The 21,962-nt window shown below is 45.6% G+C and overlaps 1 protein-coding gene across 1 annotated transcript in view; it reads right to left on the bottom strand.

The window, feature by feature from the left end:
- Positions 1–21,962, bottom strand: part of EPB41L4B (erythrocyte membrane protein band 4.1 like 4B) — a gene marked incomplete at its 5' end in the record, with an annotated part of 122,714 nt that overhangs the window by 43,665 nt on the left and 57,087 nt on the right. The window contains 3 exons of the mRNA XM_004677958.2: positions 15,130–15,194; positions 18,840–18,873; positions 21,874–21,904. Coding sequence (XP_004678015.1) covers positions 15,130–15,194; positions 18,840–18,873; positions 21,874–21,904 — 130 coding nt within the window. The remainder of the gene's footprint in view (positions 1–15,129; positions 15,195–18,839; positions 18,874–21,873; positions 21,905–21,962) is intronic.

The following is a 21,962-nucleotide window of genomic DNA, read 5'->3' as shown; positions in this document are numbered from 1 at the left end:
TGGATATTGTGAGGGAGAGTTCTCATTCTATCTCTGAAATGAAGAACCAGTAGCTCAATATCAGCAAAGGAATTGTCCTGCCCACTGTAAGCTGATATGCCATCTTCTACCCATGCCATGCTCTCAAATCTTTTTCTCGGTCTTCAAGTTGCTTGGCTTGCAAAGTAATGCATTTCCCAGATTCCCTGCCCTCTGGCTTCTGTGTGGGGTTGGTCCATGGGAGGCACCCATGAGACGGGAGGGTGGGGACATCCTGTCTCTCTCTGCCCCTTGTGGTTTCCAGCAGTGACTTAGACCAGCTTCCTGTGGCCCAGCTGCGGGGCCTTTGTTTCTCCAGTTGTAGGAATCCTAGGGTTGTGAAATGGGTTGCCTCCCTTGGCTTCATCGCTCATCATCCCTTGAACTCATCAACCAATTCCTTGTATTAAATTCTAGCTGTAAAAAATGCCTAGAGTGGCTCTGGTTTTCCAGGTTGTCTATAACTGGTACAGATCTACCTGTGGTACTACAAAAAATCCCATTGGAATTCTGATTTAGAACATTAAGTGTTATACAATAATGATTCTGGAGAGTCATTCATAAGGAACATTTCTCATGTACTCAGATTTTAAAAAATGCTTTTCAGTCAGAATTATTTTATTATTTTTAAATGTGATAATGTGGCTGGACAACCCTACCCTCTCACCCCTGCCACCTGTCGCTTAAATTTTTGTTAGAAGACTCAAATGCTAAGCACTCTTTGGTCTCCTTTTTCCCCTGCCCCCTTGAGATTTATTCTCCAACTCCATTCCCCCAAACTTAAGAACTGATTGTGTCCCATCTCTAATGAAGTTGTCTGTGCCCCTCAGAGGGTGACGCCACTAAAACAAGCATCTGCTGGTTTCAAGGGCTGTGAGCTCCAAAGGAACATTTAATACTAAAGAAGAAAAACACTGTAACCCTTGAAAGCCATACTGCCCTGAACCTCCCCAAACTGGGAATGCAAAACCCCTCACTCCCCTCGCGGGTGGCACCCTCATGTCCTGTACCCCTTCCCATTTATAATCACAAGACCTTGCCATGGAGAGTCACTTTTTGTAGGGCTTTAAGACTATCCAGTCTTTTTCTGGTCACCTTGTATAAGCCCCTCTACGCATACATTCTTGTCCAGAGTGAAAGACTTGTTTTTGGTGGCTTACAGCAACACTGGTTTTCAACAGTGCATATGACAGAGACATAGGCTTGCTTCTTAGATGTCACCACACCACCCATAACACCCAGGCACAAGCCCTCCACCAGGGTCTACTGGGCCTCTCCCCGTTTTCATCCTTACCTTCCTTCTCTCCCTTTGGTACCCTCAATTTTACAGTCAGATTGGGTTTGTTCTGGCTTGGCTTTCTCTGTTCCTTTGTTTTGTTTCTCTATATTCCGTATGGGTGAACTCAATTGGCACAGACAGAACTAAAGGTATGCACATATTCCTAGGTATATTTCAATTCTATCACAATTGAAAATGAGACATTATATTTGCACTAATTTTTTAGTAGTAGGTAGTAGTAAAATATTACTTCAGACTATTTCTGCCTCTGACCCTTGTGCTGAATTCTTTTGTTAACTGGATTTCACTTGCATTTTAAGAAGATAATCACATGAATTCCGTTTCTTCCTTTGCAACATTTAGTCCTTATTTTTATTCCTTATTTTGTTTTCTTGGCTTAATGTATTGGTAAGTTCTCCAGAATGATATTATTAGCATTCATCCTTATCTTATTTCTCAAGTGTGTAGGTTATCTACTGTTCAACACTTAGTGTTGGTTTCTGACAACTTCTACTTATTGGATTAGATCAGTCCTCCTCTTAGCCTAGTAAGAGTCTTGCAAGATTAATGTGGCTTATTCTCAGCAAATACATGTTATTTAATCCAAGCGAAGACAGCTTCCTCTACTAAGCGCTTAAAAAAGAATGTTCTCAAACTTCCCTTGGTATCACCCTGGTTTATCAGTTCAGTTTCTACATTTCTTTTAGGGAATCAGTATGACATTTCGGTGTGTTCCTCTGGCATTTTCCCAAGCCGCCCAAGGTTTTCAGTGTCTCAGTGCTGACTCAGCAGTGACGTATGCAAATCTGTCAGTGTTCTCAAGACCATTTATCTGAACCTGAAGACTTGCACTAATCATAAAGCAATAAAATCTTGCTGACTCTCATCTCTTATCTTGGACTTCAATCTAGTTTTCTTTGTTCTCTTTACCTTTAGCAGTTACACTGATGAGAAAGGGAAAAGTAAAAAAGAGGTTGAGCACCCCTGTTGGCCTGTACAATCTTACATACCACCTCAGGAATGACTGTTAGTAAATCATCTGTCATTTGGTTCCAACCAAAACATGCATCGACAAAATTTAAAGATCCTTCAAAAAAAAAAAAAAAGTTACAAGGTCTATGCCCTTTGTTTTACTTTCCTTCACTTTAAAATACTGTTTTTCAATTATGGGCACCTATTATCGATGACATAGATTCATAGCCCATGTGAAAAAAAATTCCCTTTTGGATCTTTTTAGAGGTCTGAAATCTTAATCTTCTAAAGATGAGCATACATGGAGGATTAAGCCCTGAATTCCACTCATTTCCTATTAATGACTCCAAGATGTCAGGTCATTTTCTCCCAAGGCTCTTGTCACACATTTACAACCTAGTCTTGCTTGCTGACCAGAATTAATTACAGTAAAATCAGCAGTGTTTCTTCTATCTTCCAAACAACCAAATCACCAGCCAAGAAGGCAAGAAATCAACAGATGCTCCGCTTTTAACTCAGTGCCAATGTTTGGATGGCCAAGAAGTCCCCCAGAGGTATTACGCTAGCTTGAAGTCTTAGGAAAACACATTGCCTGCCCTCTATCCAAAGTCTTCTGGCATATTTTCCCTACCCCTCTCTCTTTTTATAAGGGGAAAGTGTGAATGCAGTCCCCACTACCACAAATGATGTAGTCAAGTTTCCCACATTTGGGGAACTTGCAGAGGCCAGGACCCCAAGAGAGCCATGAGCAGACCACCCTAGGAAAACCAGCTTCACGATCCCACCCCCCTTCCCCCCCGGCAGGCAAGTACGTCTGGACTGCTCATGGCACATTCAGGCTGTGCTGCTTAATGTCAGCATCACTCTCCTACCTGCCCGTGCACCATCTCAACGCCAGAGCAGGGCTCCTGGTGAGGTGCCACTTTTGCGTGGCCCTCACAACACCCTAGTTTCTAACCAGAGGAGTCCGCTTGAGACAAATTGGCTGCTACTTTACTTTTAGCCCATTGGGGGACAATTCTGTGTTTCTACTCAGAGCTAAAGCATCTGGAGATACTGACAAATATCTCTGTAGAGCTTTCCACATGATGGCTTCAGAAGAGTATTGAGTGTTGAGCCTTTTATTCTCAGTCCTTAGAGCAAGTGGGCAGGAGCTGGGATTGTGGCACCTCAAGCTGCCTTGTCTGTTCACCGGAGTGTGCTACAGAGATGTGCTATGTGTGCCAAGGATGAGGAAAAATGGGGAGCACTGCCACAAGCTCACATCCCATCCACTGGCCTAGCATGGGGGTTCTCCAATTGGAACTCGTTCACTAGCATCTACTCAATTACCATGCTCTCAGAGCAGATGGTGTCAGGCAGAATCACAGCTCCTGACTGAACACTAATGCATAAACATGTTCTCTAAATACTCACAGAGGAAAAAACCAAAACTAACATTTTCAGTGTCTTGCACTGTGCCATCTATTAATTTACTGAACATTCCAACAACCCTTTCAAGAAGGGGCAATTGTTATTTACCTTATTGTATAGGTAAAGAAACACAGAGACTTCTTACTTTTCCCAAAGTCAGTTAATAAACGGCAGAGCTGGGTGGGATTTGAACCCAGGCAACCTGGCTCAAGAGCTCTGTCCTCTCTACAGTGACAGGGGAGATGCTTTGTCACGTGGGTGAAAGCAGCAGTGTAGTGGTGAGAAGACTGGCTGGCACTTAGTTTTGCTTTGCTGCTGCCGAGCTAGGCGATCTTAGGTGTAACTCACTTATCTGGAGCCCATTTGGAGGGGAGAAAACATTTATAAAGCATTTTCATGGCAGGAACTAGAGCTCAGTGAAATAATCTGATCTCTGCCTTGTCCGATTTGCAGATGAGAGGAGCTGCATTGACTCATCATTGTTTACAGGATACCTGTCACTTATTTCAACTTTAATTTAGTAGAGACTAAACAGAGGGTCATTAGACCAACACATTGCTCCAAGTTCCTATTTAATTCCGTGCAAACTACCAGTGGGAAGTAAGTACATTGCAGAACTATACCTTTTCCTTCATAGGTTTGAAAAGAAAATTATATCAACATCTCAGAAATGTGACATATTACAGATGTTAGGTCTATGAATTAGAGATGATTTCTTATAGTAATACGGTGGGATTTTCTTTTAAGTAATTACAAAGAAGAAATGACTCGACCTCATTTTTCTCTTGCCTGAAAAGGTCAAATTTACATTTTTGGGCCGGTTAAGATTCCTTTCTGCAGATTAATAGATACAAGGAAATTTTCCCAATTTGTATTTCTTTTGCGATATGTTCCAACCAACCAACCTGGGGCTGCCTTATTCTATTGCTAGCACAGGTAATGCCTGAATACACACCAGGTCGAGAGGTTTTTTTTGCATATTTACTACCTTCACTCAAAGGTGGCATCTTCCTCAACATCAACCGCCAGAGCCTCTTACAATGCCTGGCAGTGTGGCAGCACAGTAAATGTTTGTTGAATGAATGCTATATAGCACATTAAATTTTTCTTTTTTATCAAGTGTCTATTCATAAAATTTTACTTTGTTCATGAGTTCCCCAATTTAATGTTGTGCCTGACAGTAAATAGTCTCTACAACTGTAGAGTACAAAAGTCTACCTTCTAAGGAGTGAGGAGTGCCTTTTCAGGTTTGGGGGGGGGGTAACTGAGTCTGTTCCATATGGTGAGAAGAGCATATATGTCTTTACCCTTGAGTCTGGACTGTTTCCTGCTATCCATTGATTTCAGTGATAGCTTTATGCATGTAAGTAGGCCTTAAACATTTTCTGCCCTGGGATCCATTTTATCTTGATGCTATTCCTGCTAGTTATCACAGTGACTTTCTAATTGTATGTAAGGCTTAGAGGTGCTGATTTACGTGAGGATCAAGAGGTCTGTAACTTTGTGTTGAGATCTAGGATTTCAGCAATTCCAGATCAATTTCAGGACCTGAGCTCAAAGAATAAATATTTGATGAGTTCATTTTGGCACAGCAGCTCATGACTAAGAGTTTATTCAATCTCTCTGCTGCCTTAAAAAATCCTGACACAAATATAGTTGTTTTCCTTTAGAGCGCCACTTCTAATAAATCCAAGTGCTTTCTCTTCTTGGTTTCTTACAGATTTTTCTGGCCTCTTATTTCTGCATTCCAGTGTCCACTCTTAGCCTTCTATGAAGATTTGTTTTCACTGGTTAACAGCAGAAACAACCTTGCGCCAGCCACTGCTCTAAAGGCATCCCATAGTGTCATCAGGGGTCCTAAAGGACCATGAAGTCACAATAATCCTTGCCAAGAATGCACAGCTGCTAGGATGCAAAGCAATGTCTAAAACGCCAGTCCTTTATCATTTTTTGCATTTTCAGAGAGTGATGGCAGACTTGGGCATGAGCTCAGAGTGTTATTTTTCCAATTCCATAGACACCATCCGGCTCACCCAAATGAAGGAAATTATTATTCATTCCAGACAGGGTAGTTGAATAACATGCATGTTCTCCTGAGGCAGGTTTTAGACATCCTAATTGCACAAGGTCCCAGGAAAGCGAGAGCTACAGCAGAATACATAACAGGCTGGCATAAGGACTCATCTATTTTGGTTTTCACAAGTGCTTGTAACTCTCCTCAAGTGATCCTCCTCTCTCTGTTCTCCACTTCTTGTAGGCTTTTCAGGATCTCCTACTATACTCATAGATAGCCCCTGGAACCACACCCTGGGCCTGTTTAACTGCTCTTTAACGCGGATACAGTGTTCATTATCCTACCGAAAAATGTGGCTGGTTGAGCCCTTCACAGAGAAACAACTCTTGCTTTGGGGGGGGGGGGGCGGGTCTCAGCTGCCGAAAGCACAGTATAAACCATCCCCCATTCAAGAGAGGTTAACTAGGTAGGTTTCTTATTATGTGAGCCTCCGTAGATATTCCTCAATTATTCTTACCCTTTTTGGTGGATTGCCGAGACTACAGCAGTTTTGCTGTTTCAAATTCTTCAGCCTTTCTTCAGTAAACCACTGGTGACTTTTGGGCTGTGGCTGTAGTTTCAGATCTGAAGTACTAGCACTTTATAAATAGATCTGTCCTTCCCTGCTCAAATGCACCAGAGAAATTTACAATGTCTGGGTGAGTACTTAAGAAGTCTCATGGGACATTCTCAATAAACTCCCAAACAGGAAATAGCACACAGGTAGTAGAAATCAGCCCCTTGACCCTGGCTATCTTTATGCTGCCCACATTCCTTTTTTGGCTCCCGGGGTAGGGTATCATGCTGACAGTAGCCTGAACTTCTGGAAATCTGCTTTCAAAAGTTGTCAGGTAAATATCAATTCTTCTCAGCTCTTCCTTTCTTCACTATGAAAAAGGCTCAGATGACATGATTAATTTTACTTCAGCAGCCTGATCTTATAAAGAGCATGACTCAGGAAAAGATGGATAACAGAAAACAAGTAATAAATGGGGCAAGGAAAGATGAGGAGTATGCAACCTTGCACAGAGAGAAAAGCAACTAAAACACAAATCCTGGTTTTACCATCAGACTAATAAAGGCTTTAAAGAGCTAGCTGAAGATATGAGCTTACATCTTGTGGGATCACAGAGCCACTGTCAAGTGTCCAGGAAGGAGTAAGTAAGTGGGTAGATCATAATTGGAGTGAGACTTCACTAGTAATATACAAAGTCAATATGCACATGTCTTTTAATACAGTTACTCTACTTGTATGGAACTTAATCTCGGATTTCTTTCAGTACACAATCACGAGGTACAAGGACAGAAACCAAATTATCATGAGAGATTTAAGGAGCCCAAATATCCCTGCATATCGATTGGTTGAATCCACACATGTACTTTATACACAGAACAGCTCTAGGTTGGCCAACAGCCGAGCTGCCAACATCTGTCTCTCAGGATAACTAGGGAATTCTGGGAAAAAAAAAAAAAAAAGGATGGAAAGAAAAAGAAAAAGCAGCTTTTAAGAATAACTGTTTGAATTCTTACCAATGTCCTGCACTACTTATTTTAATAAAGTAAAAAAAAAAAAAAAGGGCACAGTATTTTTTTTTTTTTTTAATAATTTTCTATTAGTGTCCTAATAGTTAAACTTCTTTGTGTAAGATGAAATTCTACGTTGCGAGCTGGGAACTCAGTGGCCACTGCTGCAAGTCTAAACTTTTGAGTTCCAGTCCTCCCAGAAGAATGGATTTCCGGCAGGCTCACCAGTTCCTCTTCTATGTCAATTTTGCCACTTGCAGCTGGAAGCCTCTATCCGCATTCCACCTGGCCCTTTACGTCCTACTATTCTCAGACAGAAATATCTTTTCTTTTCATCTCCTCTCAAAGACCCCCATGGTGTTTCTGCTGTTAGCTTGTTAAGGCCCCGGCTACATGTATTGTTACCTCTTTGGTCTCATTTCTCCTTTGGAAGCAAGCGCTCCCCCCAGAGCTAAACTTAGACCTCGACCCTCCGAGCTTCAGAGGTGCCCATCCTTGAACTAAATTTTGAATCTCCTTGTCCTGTTTCTCATCACACATACTGCTGAAGTCTTCATCTCAAAAACCACTAAAAATTGCTACCAGCTAGCATTCAACAAAGCACTTTACTGACATAAATGTCACTTAATTCTTGTAAATGAGATGGTTAAATTCTATTCTGGAAACAGATGTAGAAGGAACAGACCAAACTTTTCTAGAAAGTAGAATTCAGAGTCAGAGAACTGTGGGTCTTTGTCCCCAACAAAATCACAACTGCACCCCAGATTCTGCAGTCCTTCTCTCTTCCTGCTTGCAGCCTCCTGCCACTTTGCTTCTGCCAACCCTCATCTGACTCCCCGGCATGGCTCTACTTTGGCATGGATTGCTAGATTAGGGGTGTATGTTCCCTGTCCCCCCACACTCCCAGTGATGGAAGTTCACTTGCGCTTACATCCAGAGGGCGAGCAGGGCCATGAGGAAAGAAGTTATGATGTAAGTCATACAGATTCTTACATTCTTCTGCTCCACTGAGACTATGGAAGTGAAGAACTGTGTTGGGGAGACGGATATTGCTGTACCCACCCATTCACTTTTTGACGGCAAGCTTACTTAACAACAACAGCAAAAAGTTAGCCTTTATTAAGAATTAAAATCGAATCACAAACAAAGCCAGATGGGAAGCTGTGCTTTCCTAAAGTGAGGTCCTACACCTGCCTGACTCTACCTGAGTGACTCTTAAAATGAAGGTTCTTACATTGCACCTATGACCATTTAAATGGAGTCTAGACTCTCTGCCTTTAATTGGTTGCCCAGGCCAGCTTTTCTTTGGCTCCCTACAGAAGCATTGATAATTTCTTTTATGTAGAGGTTCAAACAACTGTCAAACTTCACATTTGTTTCACCTTTCAGATACTCCAGGACTTCTTAAAATATGCTTTTTGTGCAAAGGAGTGGTTCATCCTCAACAGCAGCATGCCTTTTCTCTCCCTCTGTTGCATGACATCACCTTGGCATTTGCCTGTTGCCTCCTGGAGTGAAATGGAGAAGCAAACCACCCTGAGCCCAACTAGGGCATTGACCTGGTCACTTTGGAACTTTCAGTCAATCAGGGAATTGATTTTCAAGCCAGGTTTGGGAAATACTGATCCAAGGGGATCAATACAGCTGCTCAGGGAGTTCTTTGATGAGCTCAGCTCCTAAAGGACCAGTTAAAAGCAACAAAAGGATCAACAAAAAGATCTGTCGTTAGTTGTGTTCAATGATCCCAGGAGGCTGGACTCATTGGCCTGGAAGGATGGGGCACAGAAGAACACGGCGGGCCTCCCACACTGCCTTTACTCCTCCGTCTCTGCCATGAAGGACCATTTCTCCTGGAAATGGTAGACCAAGAAATGAAACCGGCAAAAGGCTTTTGAAGGCCAAGGCAATTAATTCCCTAGTATGACTTCAAGATTTCTAGCCCCTAAGAATTACATCAATCTGACGACACTGTCAATACACTGTTACATATTTTCTGAAGGACCACAAAAAAAAAAAAAAAAAAAAAAAAAAAAAAACAAAAAAACAGTGGATGAGACCACAAATCTCTGAGTTTCAAAAATGCATGATGCTAATTTCATTAGTTATGGAATGGTGAGCTTGGTTTTGCCGGAAGGCGATACTCCAGAAGGGATGAGTAACTTGTGGGCTCTCAGGAAGGGGCAGTAGTTGACTTCAAACAAGGATGGTTCACAAGGAAAAGAACACTCAGTGAAGTCTGCTCCTTTGAAAGGGGGGCTATTGTGGACTACAATGGCCAAGTGTGCAGGTTTACTATAACGCTGGAGGACAAGATGTGGGCTGCCTGTATCCTGAGATCACAGAGGCAAGAGCAGGTGGCGGGTGGTTGGGCACGAAGGGAATCATGGGCTTGCTGGGGATGCTGATGGCCAAGTCTAGTTGACGCTGGTGTGCAGGGGGTGTGGACAGTTCCTGGGCTTTGGTGGCTCTAAAGTTCAAACAGATGTCAGGGCGGTGAACTCTGCTTCCCACCGGTGTAATGACAGCCTCCGGTGAAGATGTGGTTCAACAGGTCCCCAGGTGTGGAACTATTAGCCACAAAGGGCATTCCAGCACAGGGTCGGGACTTGCCACTTACCGGCTATGTGTTCACACACAAGCTGCTTGGTGAGATCCTGAGCCCGAGCTGCCCAGGTGTGAAGAGGATCCATGCACCTGGAGGTGACCAGGAGGCCCACAGGAGCTGGCCATTGCGGCGCATGCCTGGGTTATCAGCTCCCGTGAATTAGGTCGGATCAATGTTAGTCCCGTTCAACAATGTACCAAACCCTCAAATGACAACACCTGAGACATTCTGGGTAATATGCAGATGAAGCAGGTGAACAGAACATCCATGGTGGCTAATGGCCTATTCCAAATGCAGAGTTCAGACTGGATATGGCTGTTAGGTACTTTGCAGCCAGCTTAGAGATGATGCATCACTGTTACCTGTTAGATGTTTCTTTTGGAATGAAGGTGGCATAAGACATTTACTGAGCAGACTTTCAGGGAGCACCTGCTACCCTCAGGCTCACACGTGAAGAGCACGCAGGCTCCGGCAGAGATGAACAAGAGCGGCATTTATAATACCCGATGGTGGACGGTGTAAAGGGGCACTGGAGGGGCGGGGCAGGTACCCAGAGGCGGCTTTGGCTCCAGTCCCTGGAAGACAGCATCTGAGGGGAGGCTTAGGGAAATGAGCAGGAGTCGGGCAGAGGGCATGGAAGTGATGGCTCTCCCCACGGAAGGCACAGTATTTGCAGAGGCACAGATGGGAGTTAACAGCAGGGAGTGGTGACTGCCAGGAACTACGAGCAGTTTGGTGTTGGAGGAGCTTAAACAGGAAGATGGAAGGGGGGTGGGGAGCTGTGCCCGAGCAACAGGACAGAAGCAGGTAGCAGGGGATTTCCCTGGGGAAGGCCCTGGACTGCTGGAGTGGGCGGTGCTGTCGGGCTGATGTTGAGCACTGGAGTGACAGACGGGTGGTGTTCGCGAAAGACCCCTTGAATGACTGAGGAGAGCAAGCTTGCCAGGAGAGGCCAGCAAGTCAGGCATGTAGTAAGAGTGCTTCTCAGGCAGAGAAAAGATGCTGCTCTGGGTCGTGTTGGACAAAGACATGCAACAAATGCACACACTACAACGGCAGAGTAGGGCAGACCAAGGCCGCAGGATCGAGGTGCCAAGAGGCACAGCAATGGTGCTCGAGGTGTAAATTCTCCCCCGGGTAGAAAAAGAGAGATGAAGGCAAAAGCTTTTCTTTTTTTCGGCGAAAGGATGAATTTCATTTTCACCACGTGAGGTGTCAGGTGTCCATGGGGTATACAAGTCTGAAAACCCACAGGAATAGTCTGGAGTAGAGATACTAGCTTCCAAGTCAACATAATGGGGTGAGAAGACCCATGTTGCACTCTAGTCGGCAAGAAAAATAGCAGGTGAAGGACAGACCCCGGAATCAGAAGATAGAAGACATTATTCCAAAGACTGAGGAAAAAGCCCGAGGGCTAGAGAATCAGGTGTCACAGAAACCAAGGGAAGAGAGTTTCAGGAAGCTGTGAGTGTTTCCCTACCGTTAAATGCAGTAGAGGAAGGTCCATGACATTGAGGACCGAGAACTGTGCACTTGCCGGAACGATCAGGAGGTCCTACGTATGCAGACCAGTTAGACTTCTTGGTTGTAGGTAACTGGGCCCACTCCAGGCCCTCTAAGCAGACAGGTAGTTACCAGTCAGGATGCACTACCTCCAGGATGTCTCAAGCTCAGGTCTGGATGTCCTTCGTGGCACAGCAGCGGCCTCCAAGATGAATACCCGCTCTCGCAACAGAATGCCAGGGGTGGCACCCCTGTTCCCCTGTACTCTGCTCAGCACCTCTGACCAGGTCCGAGAAGCTTCGCCAGAGCTGCTCCAGATGAAGAAACGCCTCAGCTGCCACCCCCAAAAGAGCCACTCTCCCCCAAAACAACCTGCTAGGTGAGCAGCGCCATGCCTCAGCCAACGTGCTCACCCTCAGGCTTCCAAAAGCTCCCTGTGCATTACTTACATCACTTGCAAATGATATTTATGCGCAGCATAAAATGAAGATGGAGTCCAAAAGGGAAAGAACAATCTTTATTCCTTAGAAACACATTTGTAAAAATATATCAATAAGATTATAAGATTCAGAACACATTTATTTCTATGCAGCACGTACATTGAGAAGCAGAACACCTGCTAGTGTGGAGTACACCTGTAAACAAGTACCTGGGGGTTATTGGTCACCAACTCCACTTGGCAGGGTGTGCGGCTGACTCCCTCCTTCTGGATACATTTTTGAGTAACCAAAAATATCTATCTCTCAGGGCCTAGCATATATTTTAAAAAGAGGCCTGAAAGGGGCCAAGTTATGATTACCTATATAAAAAGGGTATAAGAGTTGATTTCCCCAAAAAACTAATGAGAAATAACTCCATCCTATCTATGAAGAGAAGAAGGTTTGACTCCTGGTTTGAAATGGGGGGAAATAAATATAGTGGGGTGGATTCTACCCTAAGAGACAACAGGTTGATTTCTGATTCTACACGAAAACTGTGCAACGTCCCTCCTCTCCTGTTCTACAGGACACTTTGGCACGACTTCATTAAGACCTCATGCTTTATTTGAGCCATAAACATGTCAGATTGCATGTCGCTTTTTAAAAGAGTAAAGTCTAGGCTAAAAACCAACTCTCAAATTCTACGAATTCTGACAGCATGTATTCATGATCATATCTTCTGAAATCACCACGTTAGCAGCACCAATTGTGAAGACGTAAGAAATTATTCTTGAACCCAAGCAGCAAATTCTATCAAAATGGATGCTATGCAATTTATGATTAGAAAAAATCGCTAAACTTCAAAGTGGCGAAACTGCCTTAAGATCTGAAATTCAGTCTCCCAGTATTTACATAATAGCTAACAAGCTAGTTATGTAGCTTCTGAAAAACGGTCAGCCTGGGTTAGAGAAGGGGAGACCGCAGTTTTCTGTGAGAAATTTAGTTCAAATGAGGTCTCCAGCCTGACAATAGTGAATTTTAACAAGTACAGGATTTTAGAGTTGGAAAGGACCTTGGCACTCAGTCCAATCCACTCTTGCCCGAAGGGACAGGGTTGTGCAAGGTGACCCCCAGCAGCGCAGGGGCTGGGCTCCAGCCATCTCAGCCCACGCGGCACCATGGAACGCTACACCCAGTGGCTCCCAAGTGGTTTTGGTTTTTGGTCTCATTCAGTTAAATAACAAAGAAATGTCAGGAACATAACAAAAGGATATACATAGACTTTGACTCCAATTTTAAAATCAGAAAATGATTCCTGAGCCTTTAACTACCTTCATTTTATTAAGGATGTGCTCAACAGTGAGTTATGAATAGCTGCTGTGGGTACTTTCCAATATTTACACGGACACTGAAAATACCTTTAGAACTAGTCCTCACAGACATCTTTACAAGCACCTCCGCGCGCTGTCAAGACACTTTCATGGAATGTAAGCAAGCTATGGTGGTGAATGGAAGTGAGATGCTTCGGTCTCTCAAAGTGCGGTCATGAGTTTATCTCGGTACATTATACTGTGCACGCCTCCTAAGTTCTTCTGGTTCTGGTCGTGGACATAATCGAAATGGCCGTCCTCTCCACTGGCTGACGCTTTCCAATGTGGCCTGTCATCCTGAAAGGATGGCCTGTTTTGTTGGCAGAGTGGATGGTTAGTGGGGGATGAAAAAATGCAGAAATGTGAGTGAAACAACACAGCACAAAGGCATGAGCCCCGTGCCTGGGACAGCTACAAACGGAAACCAGTGCCTTTTCTGCTTGAAAGTATTTCTCACACTCAGAGGCCATCATCTATCCAGCTTCAAGTTGAGAGCAGTCCTAACTGTCGCCGTACCATCATTCCTCACGGAGCGACTGGGGAAGTCAGTCTGGGGAAGTGCGGTGGAGGCGAGAGGCTAAGGCAGCAGGGCTCTCTGGACTGTGCGCCCCTAGCTCTGGAGGGGCTGGTGAAATGCCCGGCCGTGTCCCCAAGGATTCTGATCGGTAGGTCTGGGGTGGGGCTGAGAATCTGCATTAATCGCACCAGCTGGTGCCAAGGTATCTGGAAGACTGTTTCAGTCTTCCTCGAATCCCGGGAAAGTCTGGGTCATACCTCAGAAAGAACTAATATGACCAAATATGCAGGAAGAAGTGTAAAATTTTATAAAAATCAGGTTTATAAAAAGAGCATCTCTATAAATCTCTCGTTTCTTATATCTGGAAAATAAGCTGCTTTTGCAACACAAAAGCACTTGGAATTGTTACTCCACTAGACTAACTTGCTTTTAAAAAGTCCAAACGATCCAGTGTTGATGACAAGACTACACCGTTGTTCTTCGAGATCCCAAAAAACTGTGTAAGAAATATCAAGAACTAATTGATCTCATTTGCTTTACTTGAAAGGGATTTGTTTCCATCACTCCATTCTCAAGGAGGAATGCCAGCAACCTCACCAAGAAATAACTTAATGCAAGCTGAATTCACCAACTATGCTTCTGAAAGAGCTTCGCACATAAACACCAATTAAGACTGATCTGAAATTCAAATCTAAAGAGGAACTTTGCGTTTACAAAGCTAGCATTAAAAGACCGCTTGAGCCTAACTAGCAGCAGCAAGGCAAATGCCAGATTACTTAGGAAGGATTGTGGCTGGCTAGGGCAGAGGTGGGTACACAGGGCCCTGGGGCTGAAGCCCGCCCACATCTCTTCTCCAAAGTAAGTTGCACTGGCACACAGCCACCGCGGAGGCCATTCACTTCTGCATTGTCTGGGGCTTTTCCCCACTACAATAGCAGAGTTGAGTAGCTGTGACAGAGACCACAAAGCTGAAAATGTTGACCATCTGGCCCTTTACAGAAAAAGTTGAACAATCTCCTGGGCTTAGAAAAAAGACATTCATTGCCACAGAAAGCACCCCCTCCTTCACCTTCCCCTTGAGAAAAATCTTTTCAAAAAATCCACAACAAAACTCCCCAAGTTTTGGTCACACTTTTAGTCAGTGAATTCTCAGGTGAGGAAAACATTTTAAGTAACATTTCGAACACAAAATTAACCAAAAGCGTCTAAGGTTACAAAGACCAAAAACAAATCAAAACAACAACAACAAAAAAGAGCCCACCAATTCATTTTCATTTCACAGAGCATGACTCTGCTAAAGCCAGTCTCACCCTGGCTTCGTTTGCTCTGCCACTTGCTGATCTCTGCCACCACAAGGTAACTCTAACAGTTGCTTCTAAAGCAGAATCTCCACGCACAGCTCGTAAAATGTGGGCTTTTCTGGAGAAAGTTCAGGTCTCAGAGCTCAGGCACTTACCTGACATTTGGAGAGTGAGGGTGCCACCGAGGCTGGCCGGGGTGGACATTGGGATGATACTGAGGCTAGAAATAAAACAACAAACTTGATTATTCCATGACCTTTTGGTTTCAATGGTCTTCATTTACTTTCTCTTTCACTGGCCTCCAGCCACAGCCACCTGGGCTTGAACCCGAGAAGCTACAGAACAACCTGGCTGGGAGGGGGAGGAGCGTTTCCCTACAAAGACTGGGGTTTGGGCGGTCACCCTCTGGGGAAAGATGAAAGTGTCTGCCTTGAAAGGGCTCCAGGAGCATGCAGGACTGGCAGTACTCATGAGGGAACAGATGGAAGGAAGGTGCCAGAAAGACAGTTTCTTCTGAAACTGGTCAGCAGTTTCTTCCGAAACAATTTCTATCATTGCTAAAAATGACAAGCACCACCCCTGACAGTGATGTTTGCAGAGAGATAAAAGACTGGTCAGTGAGGCCAAGGCAGCAGCAGGGTTATGGGTGAATGTTTTATTTTCCTCCATTGTTTAAACAAAAATTAATTTTCTAAATACAATCTCTCTACCTCCCATCTCCTCCTCCCCCCCGAAAAAAAAAACCACTAAAACTCAAACCAAATCATCCAAAGCAGTACTTATCCTGACAAAGTATAAGGAAGATGCCCATGTTAAGATGAGAAGATCCCTGGGGATGACTCAAATGAGATGGGCCAGTCTGGGTAGAGGCTGTCTTTCCACTTCTGGCCTGCAGAGGGCAGCAGACCTAGACACTGCCAGAAGCCCTGGGGCACCTCAAGGCTAAACCTTCCCCTGGGCAAATGAGGCCCTTCTGACATTTGTTAGGACAGTCTTGCCACCCATTACTCTTTTAATTATGTCTACTCTTTCCTTTCCATCCCCTGCTGCTTAGGTTAATAAGTAGGAGGCAGCTCTCTTGTTATGGAAAATTCTCAGCAATTCTCTTCCTTCAGTTTCAGGGACCTGAGATGCCCTGCCTGGATATTCCCTATTCCAGTGGCCCCTCTCCCTTAACAATTGTCCTCAGCAAACTCAGGGTGCAGACCCCATAGGGACATGTGGTACAAAAAGGAATCTGTGGAAAGCATCCCAGTAGTGGAATTCAGGGGGTGGCCTGGGGCTTTAGAATGTCCCAGATGCAGTCTCTTCACATTTCTCTCTCATAGGATACGACACTCAGAGTTCAGATAGCTGCCCAGAGCCGAACTGTTTCAGGTGTTTCGGTCACACAACAAGGTCCAAAATAAGGGTCTGGTTTTCAACAATGGCAAATGACCCAGAATATCGTGCGTAATCAGTCTTCAAACACAACCACACTAAGAGTCATCAGAGAAAGATGGGTATCTCACTCATAAAGAGGCAGAAGGAGGAAATTTCAGAACCTTCCTTGGTAATGTATTCACACTCGATAGCGACCAAGGAATATTCTAATAATGTTAACGCACATGGCTCACACTGGAATATAACAGTGAGCACGCGGAGATGTGTGTGTGTTTCTGCATCCGGAACGACTGGAATGTTGCCTCAGACAACTGGACAAAGAGGAGGGAAGTTAGACGTCCTGTAACTCTAGGGGCAGTCCCAGACAATGAAGAGCTGTCTTCCCCCAAACGCCAACAGTGTCCTCATCAAGAACACAGCAAACCATCCTTTGCAGTTGGCTAACCTTGCTGAACTCAGAGTAACACAAAGGCAGCAAAACCAGCCTCCTGCAAACCTCTCTCCACACTCAGGTGCTAATCAGGCCATTTCTCAGAATGTTCTCTTCCCAGTCAATTTACTCCCAAGCCTTGAGAGCCACATGGAAATCATCTCGAAAGTGCAGAGGGCCCAGGGCTGCCTGAGTTGCCAAGAGAACAGTGTCCAGGTAACAGTTTTCACAGATGTGACTTCAACAAGGTTCTCTCTGAGCAGAGAATGCACAGGGAGAGCACAGATCCAGGCTGCTGGTGGTGGAGGTGGAGGGTGGGGCAGTGTCCAGCTAGGACTGCTTTTATGTTTTTTAATTTTTTCTTGCAAGCAGTAACCACCCATCAACATCAACAACTCTTCCTCCCCTCACAACATTCCAGCCACTCAAACCTGAAAATGCCTAAAAAAAAGAAAGAAAAAAAAAACAACAACCAAAAATCCTACCCACCAATCTGTAAATTAAGAAGGTTCAAGAAGCCAGAGAAAGCAAGGAGATCTGGAACCTGTAAGTTTTCCTAAAACTCAGAAGTCATGTTCAGGTTGTGCACATTGGGACCATGGATTCTATTTCCTTCATGGATGGAAGATGCTATCCCCAGAGCCTTCAGAAACACAATGTGGAGACCTTGGAAAGACACTGTACACTGGCCCCGGCCCCATCTTGGGAATCACTATCTGGAGTAACGAAGGACCAAGAGAGAGACGAACAAGGGCGAGCTCCACAGGGCACAGTATGGGGAACTCAAATCCCATTGGCTCGACTTGACTGCATGAGCCAAGTCCCCTGGGCAAGCGCGCTGACCCCCAACTAGGTCATCAGGCACAGATGCCACCGCCAAGCACAAAGGCCACCAAGACAGCAAGAGCTCCCCGACCTGGCGGGAGCTCCCCTCTCGCTCCCCACCTCATGAAAAGCACCTTAGGAGCACTGACACCCCGCTCCTGCCTGCCCCCACACTTCTGATTCCATCAGCTCAGGGCACCTCTCAAGCATGGGTGGCCCTGCTATCGCTCCTGCTATCGCTCGCCAGATGGTTTCAATGTTCAGAGGGGAGAGAGCTCCAGGGCCAGTGACTGCAACCCAGGGGATCCGAGAGGGGTCCTGGGAAGAGATATCTAGCCTATGTGGTGGACCATGAAGACATTTTCATGTGCAGGCAGGAGGCGAAGGAGCTGCAGGCAGCAGTGTGGAGCAAGCACAGGGCGCCACTTGTGTAAGCCTCTGACAGTCAAACTCAAGACCTGTGATGAGCAGTGACGAGAAATGTCAAAAGGTAAGCTGGAGTCAAGCAAAAAGTAGGCTGCAGACAGCTGTGGGGGCCAGTGAGGGCTCCCCCGGGTGGGCAGGCAGGCAGGGGTGTGGGCCGGCTGGCAGCTTAGACCGCGGAGCCAGCACGAAACACACCCAGACTTCTGTAGTAACAGGCCCAGCACGAAGCTTTTACAAAGCAAAGCACTGCTGCATGGAGGTTAAGCGCAGACACCCCTGCAAAGGGGGGAGGGCTGCTAGTTGCGGAGGGGGGTTGCCTATGATCAAGTGATTTTGGGAAATGAGATTTTAAAAAATAAAAGGTGTCATTCTTACAGGATTTCTCAACAAGCCGTCACGGGCGCTGTTAGGTCCCACTAAGGGAAGAAGCCACCGGCACGTTGCAAACAGGTACCCGAGGCATCCCTGCCCCTCAGAGCCTCACCAGGGCCTCATGTTCTCCAGGCTGGGACCAAAGCATGGCTTCATCTGAGTGCTCCTACGAGGCTGTGCTCGACCACCCAGAAGCTCAAGCATATGTCCTTGCTATTGGCCAGCGAATAAGAAAAACAGGCAGCTCAGATGACCAACAGAAAGCAGGAGTGGGGGTGGGGGCAGGGAGAGGATACAGGGCTCCTTACTGTAGTCCCCCAAAAGAAAGTCATGTACAACATGTAATGTGATGACTTCAAAATCTGCTCAACATGGAAATTGATAAGCTTCAAGAGGCATGACATAAAACCTTTAAAAGCAGCATCTCACCTGGTAATTATGAACTTCAGGGTTTGTTTTAGAGCTAAGAAAAAGAAAAGAAAAGAAAAATTGTAATGGCAATGTAACAGGTTACACAGACTACTTTAGCCACCATAAACTAACCTCAAGTGTGGCTCGAAACTATCACGACTGTGACTTTTTTGGTTTGTTGCTTAATGAATATATAACCAGGGAAACCAACAGCAAATTTCCTTCATCGATTTAGAGCTCATAAATATAAATGTGTTGGTAATGTTGTACAACCTGGTTTCGGATGTCACGTCGGTAGTAAATGGAGGTCATTTCAGTTGGGCAAACCAAGTCATCCCAGTGGCCACCCCAGGGCTGCCCGGGCATTGCTCAGGGGCCCCTAGCACGAGGCAGCTCGGCCGGGCCGACAGGGCCCTGCAGCGGGCTGGCCACCACTCGGGAATGCTGGGGCCATGCAAGGCCCAGGCCTGGAAACTGCACATCTGTTACTATTTAATCCACACATCAAGGTTATGATGTCAGTACGTGTTACCACCTCATTTCACAGATAAAGGAACGGCTGCCTAACAGAGAAGTTAGGGACTGCAGGGAGGTGAGAGGCTGCTGGGGGTTGCCCAGGGCTTCAGCAGCGCAGCTGCGACCAGGGACCGCTGCTTACCCCAAACCTATATCCTCTCCACTATGCCTCGCTGCTTTCTCAGTGCTTGGAAAGTGGTTCTGGGGTCCACCATCCTATTTTGATTGACTCTTAAGTATATATCTATTATGATTAAAAAAAAATACGGCTGGAGAAGGTGGGTATGAACATGGTGTGTTTACTGCATGAGTCTGGCATCTGCCAGGAAAACCACAAACAAGCACAACTGCTGGGCTGTGTTGCCAGGGTTTGTGCTTGAAATCAAGGTTTACTCCTCCGTCAACAAAGCGAGGGGTGCCTGTCGCTGTTCTCAGTCTGGCTGGGGGTCTAACTGGCCTCGCGTTCCATTTTTCAGACAGGGCCCATGCGGACAGCGAGGCTCTGAGCCACGGTCCCCTCCGGCTGATTTCATCAGGGTGTTTAAATGTTCTTCAAGGTGCTATTTTTCTGGTGTCACCTCTGTACCCCAGAGCACAATTTCATCCCTGCCTCCCATAGCAATCCCACTCACCCTGGGATCCCTCAGGCTGCGAACAGCAATTGAACAGCTGCGAACAGTGGTTATTAGCTCATTTGTTCCTAAAGGGTGTATTTACTGATTTCTTTCTTTCTTTCTTTCTTTTTTGGGTGGAGATCTTTTTCTCCATTTGTTTTGGTTCCCAATATATATAATCTCCACTAGATGCTAAGCAGAAAATGTAATTTTATTAGAGAAAAACAAACAAAGCAATCATTTTCTTAGAGAGCAAAGGAAAGAAATGTTATAGCCCACAAGCCTGTGAGAATTAAGCAAGACATGCTGTCTGCTAAGAAAGGTGCAGACACTTTCCGCATGCCCTGCCAAAGGCTCCCAGTCTTACCCTACAAACCCTTGGCAGGCAAAACACTGCGACTCCCTCCCCCGGGTGGGGAGCCCCTTCACAAGGTGCTGAGAACTGAACCCAAGGCAAGAGTCAGATGCTTGTCCCCACAGTTTGGAATCAGAGGTTGAGCTTCCACTTGTGCGAAACAAGAGTTATGTTTTCTAGAACTGTAGGGTCCCAGCAAGTGTCTGGGGCTGCCTAGGAGGGAAGGAGGAACAGGACAGCGGGCACTGCCCAGCCCTCCCAACATCCGACACCAGTGCTGCTTGGCCAGCCATCTGTGTTAGGTCTCTAGGTCAGGCTTTTGGGAGGTAAAAATCAGAGGTTTAGAGAGACACGGGTCACCTCCTCGTTTTCAAATGAGAAACAAAGGAGGCCCAGAAGGCAAAGGTAGGCCCCAGAACTGGGTCAGAGAAGGCTGGGGTGAGGTGGCGATTGCTCAGCCTGACCAGGACATCAGCCCCCTGCACTGTCCCACGCCATGTTCTGCCGTGTGCATGGCACAGCTTTGAGACTTGTGCCTGGGATGTCAGTAGCTGGGTGGGACGCAAGCGTTGACACGATAATGGTCTGTGATTTTCGAGCATAAGAGCTGTCCACCAAATAGGTCAAAACTCATATAAGTAAGCAGCTATTGCCAGACAAAGAGAGGCACGTATAAGGTAAGACAGCACATTCTCACCTGGGGCACACTGTGATCACCTGGGGGCCTTAAACACCACCAGTAGCTGGGCTTCACCCCAGAAATTACCCTGGGTGTGGTATGGCTGAAGGGGAGATGCTGTAGAGCTCAGCAGGGGGTTCCAACATACAAGGGAGTTTGAGAACACCTGTGTTGGTGGGGGGTGGGAGGTGGGGCTGGCAAACTATATTCCTCAGTCTAAACCTGGCCCACCTGAGGTTGTGGATTAAGTTTTACTGCCACAAATCGTGCTCACTCATTTATGCACAGTCGGTGGCAGCTTTTGTGCTCCAGAGACAGAGCTGAGTAGTCGTGAGAAAGACAGTGCAGCCATCACTGCTTAAAACATTCACTAGCTACACTTCGCAGAGAGGTTGTTGACTCCCATGCTAGTGCTTCAGTTCTATGCTGAGCTTTTTTTTCTGCAAGAATTTCAATAAGGGTGTTTAATAAAGGTCTTCTACATCGTCTGCCTATTAAACCGCTCATCAATGGCAAATCCAGCATCTGTGCTCCTGTGGTTTTGCTCAAGAGCATGCTCTGTCTTTCCCATCACCGCCTGCAATGCTACGAGCAGGTGTGCTGCACACATTCCTATCACCTTTATCACCCCTGTTATAATAAACAAAGCACAAAGCTACTCAAACAAAGCAGCTGTGTTTTCCAAAAAAACAAACTGCCTTGGAACATTCTATTGTGTGCTTAATGAAAGCCAAAGGGATGGTATAGCCAGGTAGCAGAAAGGAAAAAAAAAAACCAAACAAACCTATCAGGTGACTCACTCTGTGACTTAATTGTATTAGGGAAACAGTCAGCATTGAAAGAAAGTGTAACAGTGAAAGAGCCATACCCCAGCCCAGGGGCACTTACCAGAGCTGAGCTGCTATCACCGCGTTGCTTGCTTTAAAGGAAAAAACAGAGAAGTATGACATCTTAGAGAGCGTCAGCACCTTTACCAG

Source organism: Condylura cristata, unplaced genomic scaffold (assembly GCF_000260355.1).
Source record: "Condylura cristata isolate star-nosed mole 26May11 unplaced genomic scaffold, ConCri1.0 scaffold00006, whole genome shotgun sequence".
Classification (NCBI taxonomy): Eukaryota; Metazoa; Chordata; class Mammalia; order Eulipotyphla; family Talpidae; genus Condylura; species Condylura cristata.
The sequence above is the reverse complement of the archived record's forward strand: the minus strand, read 5'-3'. Positions and strand labels throughout refer to the sequence as shown.